The sequence below is a fragment of the Rhinopithecus bieti genome, unplaced genomic scaffold (assembly GCF_001698545.2).
Source record: "Rhinopithecus bieti isolate Rb0 unplaced genomic scaffold, ASM169854v2 scaffold_19652, whole genome shotgun sequence".
Lineage (NCBI taxonomy): Eukaryota > Metazoa > Chordata > Mammalia > Primates > Cercopithecidae > Rhinopithecus > Rhinopithecus bieti.
Window position 1 is genome coordinate 2,602,992 of NW_016809913.1, and position 8,193 is coordinate 2,611,184.

Below are 8,193 nucleotides of genomic sequence, written 5' to 3' on the forward strand. Positions count from 1 at the left end.
TTTTTTTTTTTTTTTTTTTTTTTTTTTGAGACGGAGTCTCGCTCTGTCGCCCAGCCTGGAGTACAGTGACCGGATCTCAGCTCACTGCAAGCTCCGCCTCCCGGGTTTACGCCATTCTCCTGCCTCAGCCTTCTGGGTAGCTGAGACTACAGGCGCCCGCCACCTCGCCCGGCTAGTTTTTTGTATTTTTTAGTAGAGACGGGGTTTCACCATATTAGCCAGGATGGTCTCGATCTCCTGACCTCGTGATCCGCCCGTCTCGGCCTCCCAAAGTGCTGGGATTACAGGCTTGAGCCACCGCGCCCAGCGGTCCAAATATTTTAATATTATCCTTTTAATGTCTATGTGGTCTGTAGAGATGGCCCGCCTTCCATTCCTGATATTGATAATAAGGTCTTCCTTCTTTTTTTGTTTTGGGCTAGAGGTTGATCAATTTTATTGATCTTCTGAAAGAACCATCTCTGTTTCATTAATTTTTCTTTATTGTTTTTCTCTTTCAAATTTTATTCATTTCTGCTCTTTATTATTTCCTTCCATCTGCTTGTTCCGTGAAACTGATAAAGATTAAAGTCAGGAGGGTCACTGAGCAAAACTCTTGGAAAATATGTGGTGTTTTTTGTTGTTTTTAGGGATGATGTCTTGTTATGTTGCCCAGGCTGGATTCAAACTCCAGGGCTCAAATGATCCTCCTGTTTCAGCCTCCCAAGTAGCTGGGACTATAAGCACATGCCACTGTGCCCAGCTCCAAAATGTATTTTTTAATTCATTCTTTTGAGAATGATCCTAATAGTTTTCCATGCATTTTCTCTTTGCAGTTGACTGGTCTGAGTGTCTCCAATGGAAAGGACCAACTTGTAGTGTTCCATACGAAAGACAACAAAGACCTCATCGTCTGCCTCTTCAGCAAACAGCCAACCCATGAGAGTCGAATTGGAGAACTTGTTGGAGTGCTGGTGAATCATTTCAAGAGGTAAAGTTTGATTTTTGTAACTAAGACACATTTTACATCTATGAAATCTTTCATCGTAATTATCACTGAGCTTGTTTTGTGCCAATTTTAATGTATTGAGCTATTTTTCTCCATAAAGACAACTTCAATCATCTGTTTCACAGAAGGTAAAATTAGCATCCCGGCTTACTTTCAAGATTAGGGATGGTCTTCTATTTTTCCAGCCTCCAGCTGAACCATCAATGAGAGATTTCCCTAATGGTGATTTTTTTTCCACTGCCGATCCAAATGTAATTAAATTCAAAAGACAGACAAATCACTTTATATTCTTCTCATCATAGCTTCTCATTTACCCTAAGTATAATCAGTTTGTGTGTCCACTATGACCATAAGCAAATTAGAAGGCAGATTTGGGATGGTATGCAAGTCCACGAAGACTACAAGAATTCCTGAGAGGCAGTAACTACTGCAAAAACGTGGAGTCATGATGGAACACGGCATAACCTGAGAAGTTCATAGTAAGCTCTGATGACACCTGGGGCAGGGGGGTGAACAATGATATAATAAATATAAACAGAGAGCAGGTCCTGAGGGTGACGGGGACCAGTGAATGGATAATTTTAAGCAGGGGAGTGATTTTGTCTGGTTATCTATTGGAGTTGTTTCAGAGGTTGGATTTCTCTTCCCATAAGGGGTCATGGATTGTTTGGGTGGGTATGTCTATCCAAAGTCAAGTACTCTCTTTGTGGCATGCTGCCTTCACCTCCCCAACCCTACCTGCTGCTGGGAGAAGACCACTCATCAAAATCAGTGACTCAGAAATGATACAAGTGTAGTTCGTTTTTCTTCCTAAAAGACATTTCCTGAGTTCCTAAAATTAATCAAGTATTCTTCTTAGTATGTTTTTCTTTTTTTTTTCAGTTTAGACATGACTTCTCTTTCTCTCAACAAACACATATTTGGAATCAGATGTCCACATATCTAGTTCTATTGTGTTCATTTTGGCTGATAAATGTATAGAGCATCATTTTAGAGGTGGGCTGCACAGACCATTTATTTTATGTTATTATACCTTGCATTCTAGATCAAAGTGGATCTTTAAATATTTTCTATCATTAAATGCTTTTAGATGCTATAAGTAAAATAATACTTAATGGTCATTTGTGGGGGGAAAAATAAGAAAGTAATTACCAAAAATAATAGTAAACGCATAGGCTTTTGCAAATTCCTTTCCATCTGCCAAATAAATATAAAGCTAAGAAAATTTTTAAAAACTTTAGAATGTGGCCGGGCACAGTGGCTCACCTCTGTAATCCCAGCACTTTGGGAGGCCGTGGCGGGCGGATCACGAGGTCAGGAGATCGAGACCATCCTGGCTAACATGGTGAAACCCCGTCTCTACTAGAAATACAAAAAATTAGCCGGGTGAGGTGGCGGGCGCCTGTAGTCCCAGCTACTCGGGAGGCTGAGGCAGGAGAATGGCGTGAACCCGGGAGGCGGAGCTTGCAGTGAGCCGAGATCGCGCCAGTGCACTCCAGCCTGGGCGACAAAAGGAGACTCCGTCTCAAAAAATAAATAAATAAGTTTAGAATGTAAGGAAAAGACATAAAGAAGGCATCTCTGTGATAAATGTCTATAACTCAAATAAGCAAGCTTATTTTCCTGCTAATATTTATAGCAAAGTATGGAAAATTAAAGGAATTTTAATTTGTTACTCTTACTTTGGATACCAGTACTAATGGATGCAAGAGTTTTTGCCTGGGAAGTTGAAGTATTTTATCTCTGTCTGGGTGCTTATTTAGCAAATTCTGATCTATTAAGTGCCTTCTATAGGTGATAGAAATAAGTGAATCTGGAGGTAGGTTCCATCAGTTGCTTTCTTTTCCCAGCTAGCAAATGCATGCTGAGGCACATTTCTAGGCATACGCCCTCTATCTTTAATGTATGTAAGGATTTTTAATTTCTTTAAAATTTCTAAATGTAAAGAGAAGACTCAAGATGCTAGGATTTTTTTGGTTTGTTTGTTTGTTTATTTCTCAGTGTTTCTATCTTATGAATGAAGAGTGAAATGGAAATGAGAGGTAAAATCTTGCCTCCCAGCCCCCAGAAAAGTCAGGCTTGAAATGTTGAGTTAGAGTTATAGTCATCAACTTACTATTGACTTTTTGAGGAAAGGTTAATTTGATTTTTTCTGGCTATTTTCCTTTATTGTCAAGTATCATATCATTGCCATGACATTGAAATTCACATTGTATTTTATAAGCATAATGTTGTGGCACATAATCTTATTTGTCCCTGAGTTAATTATGGAAATTCAAAGGTGAGAGGGAATTAACTTCAGACCAATTCTTTATCTTCTAGATAATTTCCCTAAAATACATTCTGAGATGTTTTCTTGTCAGCAGTTGGGAGGAAAGGGCTCAAAACTTCCCAAGGCTGAGAAAGAACCAGCTAAGAGGACCAGAGGGAACAGTGCCCAGCCTCACAAAGAGCCAGGGGTAGTTTCTGATCTAACAAGGCAGACTAAAGAACTTCGTCATTCACAGGGTAATTGGGTAGAGTACGCAGAAGGGTTTTGCCTCAGTAGGGGGAATAATTGGCCCTAGAATAAATGCTGCTCTGGTACTGCCTAATAAGTCTTAAAAGCAAGACCCAAAAGGATCAAACTGCTTCCAAGTAACTTAGTTACGTCCTGAAACAAAGCTCACGTATATTTATAAAAATACACAAATATCCATCCCCAACAGGGAAAATTCACAATGTCTGACACCCAGTCAAAGATTACAGGCATGCAAATAGGAAAATACAGTCCATTATGAGGGGGAGAATCATCCCTTTGAAACCAACCCAGAACAGACAAAGATACTAGGATTAGCAGATACAGACATTATAAGTCATTATAACTAGATTTCAGATGTTTATAAGTTAACTAGAGATACGGAAGATGTAAGAAAAAGACCCAAATCAAACTTCTAGATGAAAAATACACTGATGTTTGAAATGTTCCATGGTTTAAAAGGAAACAAAAAAAGACAAAGCCTCTCCTGGAATAAATTTTTCCTCATCACCATGAGCTGAAGCCAGACCTTTCCTGGCATTTCCTTTCACATGAATCTTGAAACGAAAACCAACTAAGTATAAATTAGTCTCTCTTTCACCTCCCGCAGTCTTGATTCAGTCTGGACCCATTATTTCTGCCTCTCCAAGTACACACCCACATATTTTATGTTTGCTAAACATTTGAAGACAATCTTTAATAAAGTACAGGCATACCTTGTCTTATTGTTCTTTGCCTTATTACACTTCACAGATATTGTGGTTTTTATAAATTGAAGGTTTGTGGCAACCCTGCATTGAACAAGTCTATTAGCGCCATTTTTCCAACAGCATATGCTCACTTTGTGTCTCTGAACACTGGAAGAAGATGCCATCTAGGACTTTAATAGCTAGAGAGGAGAAGGTCAATGCCTAGCTTCAAAGGACAGGCTGACTTTTTTGTTAGAAGCTAACAAATTGCCACAGCAATTTTGATAATTCTCATAATATTTCAAAACTTTATATTGTTATTATCTGCTTTGGTGGTCTTTGATTGGTGATCTTTGTTATTACTATAATCGTTTCAGGGCATCACAGACTGTACCCATGTAGGACAACAAATTTAATTGATCAATGTTATGTGTGTTCTGAGTGCTCCACTGACCTCGTCCCTCTTCCTCTTCTCAGACTCCCCTATTTCCTGAGATACAACAAGATTGAAATTAGCTCAGTTAATAACCCTACAATGGCTTTTAAATATTTAAGTGAATGGGAGAGTTGCACATCTCTCAGTTTAATTTAGAAACTAGAAATGAGCCAGGTATCATGGCTCATTCCTATAATCCCAGGACTTTGGGAAGTTAAAATGGGAGGATTGCTTGAGGCCAGGAGTTCTAGACCAAGGTCTGTGCAACATAGTGAGACTCTATCTCTACAAAAAAATTTAAAAATCAAGTGTGGTGGCACACACCTGTAGTCCCAGCTACTTAGGAGGCTGAATTCAAGGTTGCAGTGAGCCATGATTGTGCCACTGCACTCCAACCTGGGCAACAGAACACTACCCTGTCTCCAAAAAAAAAAAAAAAAAAAAAAGGAAAAATAAAAAGCTAGAAGTGATTAAGCTTAGTGAGGGAAGGGCAGGGCAGGTTGAAAGCTGAGATAGGCCAAAAGCTGGGCCTCTTTAATTTCCTTCAACAACTTTTCCTTTGCATTCACAAAAGCCCAGTTGTGAATGCAAAGGAAAAGTTGTTGAAGGAAATTAAAAGTGCTGCTGCAGTGAATACATGAACAATAAGAAAGTGAAACAGTCTTATTGCTGATATGGAGAAAGTTTGAGTGGTCTGGATAAAAGATCAAACCAGCCACAACATTCCCTTAAGCCAAAACCTAATGCAGAGCAAGGCCCTAAACTCTTCTTAGATTCTTTGAAGGCTGAGAGAGGTGAGGAAGCTGCAGAAGAAAAGTGGAAGCTAACAGAGGTTGGTTCATGAGGATTAAGAAAAGAAGACATCTCCATAACATAAAAATGCAAGGTGAAGCAGCAAGTGATGATGGAGAAGCTGTGGCAAGTTATTCAGAAGATCTAGCTAAGATAAGTGATTAAGGTGGCTACACGAAACAACAGATTTTCAATGCAGACAAAATAGCCTTACGCTGGAAGAAGATGCCATCTAGGACGTTCATAGATAGAGAGGAGAAGGTCAATGCCTAGCTTCAAAGGACAGGCTGACTCTTTTGTTAGGAGCTAATGCAGCTAGTGTCTTTAAGTTGAAGCCAGTGCTCACGGACTGTTCCAAAAATCCCAGGGCCCTTAAAATTACACAAAATCTACTCTGCCTGTGCTCTATAAATGAAACACAAGGCCTGGATGACAGCCCATCTGTTTATAGCATAGTTTGCTGAATAGTTTAAGCCCACTGTTGAGACCTGCTGCTCAGAAAAAAAAGATTCCTTTGCTACTCATTGACAATACATCTAGTTATCCAAGAGCACTGACAGAAATGTACAAGGTGATTAATGTTCTTCCTTTGCCTTCAAACACAGCATCTATTGTGCAGCCCATGGATAAAGAAGTCATTTCAACTTTCAAGCCTAATTATTTAAGAAACACATTTCATGGCCGGGCACAGTGGCTCATGCCTATACTCCCAACACTTATGGAGGTCGAGGTGGGCTGATCACCTGAGGTCAGGAGTTTGAGACCAGCCTGGCCAACATGGCAAAACCCAAGCTCTACTAAAAATACAAAAATTAGCCGGGCATGGTGTCACGCACCTGTAATCCCAGCTACTCGGGATGCTGAGATAGGAGAATTGCTTGAACCTAGGAGGCAGAGGTTGCAGTGAGCCAAGATCACACCACTGCACACCAGCCTGGGCAACAGAGCAAGACTCTGTCTCAAAAAAAAAAAAGAAAGAAAGAAAGAAAACATTTCATAAGGCCACAGCTGCCATAAATAGTGATTCCTCTGATGGATCTGGGCAAAGTAAACTGAAAACCTTCTGGAAAAGATTCACCATTCTAGATGCCACTAAGAACATTTGTGATTCATGGGAGGAGGTCAAAATATCAACACTAACAGAAGTTTGGAAAACGTTGATTCCAACTCTCGTGGATGACTTTGAGTGGTTCAGGACTTCATTGGAGGAAGTTATTGCAGATGTGGTAGAAGTAGCAAGATAACTTGAATTGGAAGTGGAGCCTGAAGATGTGACGGAATTGCTGCAATCTCACAATAAAACTTGAATGGATGAGGAGTAGCTTCTTATGGAAGAGCAGAGAAAGTGGTTTCTTAAGATGGAATGTACACCTGATGAAGATGCTGTTAACGTTGTTGAAATGATGACAAAGCATCTAAAATATTATATAAACTTAATTGATAAAGCAGTGACAGGGTTTGAGAGGATTGACTCTAGTTTTGAAAGACATCCTATTATGGGTAAAATGCCCTCAAGCAGCATCGCATGCTATAGAGAAAACTTTCATGAAAGCAAGAGTCAATCAATGTGGCAAACTTCATGGTTATCTTATTTAAAGAAATTGCCACAGCCACCCCAACCATCAGCAACCACCACGCTGATCAGTAAGCAGCCCTCAACATCAAGACAAGACCCTCCAACAGCAAAAAGATTGCAGCTCACTGGAGACTCAGATGATCATGAGTATTTTTAGCATTTTTTGTTCTTCTTTAATATCCACGTAATTAAAGGAGCACTCTCATTGGATTTAATCTTCTCTGTTATAGTTTGCTTATATTCTTTTTAAATCACACTTTCTTTATTGTTTTTCATTAAAGTATGTGCAGTATTTAGACATGATGCTATTGCACACTTAATAGACTACAGTATAATATAAACAACTTTCATATGCACTGGAAAACCAAAAAAAAAAAAAAAACAAAAATTGTGTGACTTGCTTTATTGTGGTATTTACTTTATTGTAGTGGTCTGCAACTGAACCCAAAATATGTCCAGGTTATGCCTGTACCTTCCAAAAGGTGACATTAAGAATATGTAACAACCAGTGTGGCTCAAGCACAGACCAGTCAGAAGAGACACCATCCAGAAACACCTGATACCAGCAAGTCCAGGCTGTATTCCACAAATCAAAAATTCCACCATGGGGTAGGAAGACCCAAAGTCAAATACATTTGGGATATGCTAATGAAGTCAAACGGGTTTCTTTTTTTTCCTTTTTGAAACAGAGTTTTACTATGTTTCCCAGGCTGGAGTGCAGTGGTGCAATCTCGGCTCACTGCAACCTCCGCTTCATGTATTCAAGAAATTCTCGTGCTTCAGTCTCCTCAGTAGCTGGAAATGCAGGCGTGTGCCACCATGCCCAGCTAATATTTGTGTTTTCAGTAGAGATGGGATGTGGCCATGATGGCCAGGCTGGTCTCGAACTCCTGGCCTCAAGCAGTCCACCCACCCTGACCCCCCAAAGTGCTGGGATTACAAGCGTGAGCTCCTGTGCCTGGCCCTAACAAGTTTCTTTACTGCAGTACCTCTCAGAGTCATTAATATGCTTTTGTTCATTGTAAATGCTACCAATACAAGAACAAGAGAATTCTATCTATATTGATATAAAACCTTTTCCAAATAGGAAAAAAGGGCAAGGTACAGAATGGTGTGTGTACCATACCACCATTTGTGTAAAGAAGTTGAAACGAGATTTCTTTTTTTTTTTTTATTCTACTTTAAGTTCTAGGG

General features: G+C 39.7%; 1 protein-coding gene across 1 annotated transcript in view; it reads left to right on the forward strand.

Moving 5' to 3' along the window:
- The window catches only part of MYO1D (myosin ID), a 389,352-nt gene that overhangs the window by 262,794 nt on the left and 118,365 nt on the right, over positions 1–8,193 (forward strand). Inside the window, exon 21 of the mRNA XM_017890881.1 lies at positions 816–970. Coding sequence (XP_017746370.1) covers positions 816–970 — 155 coding nt within the window. The remainder of the gene's footprint in view (positions 1–815; positions 971–8,193) is intronic.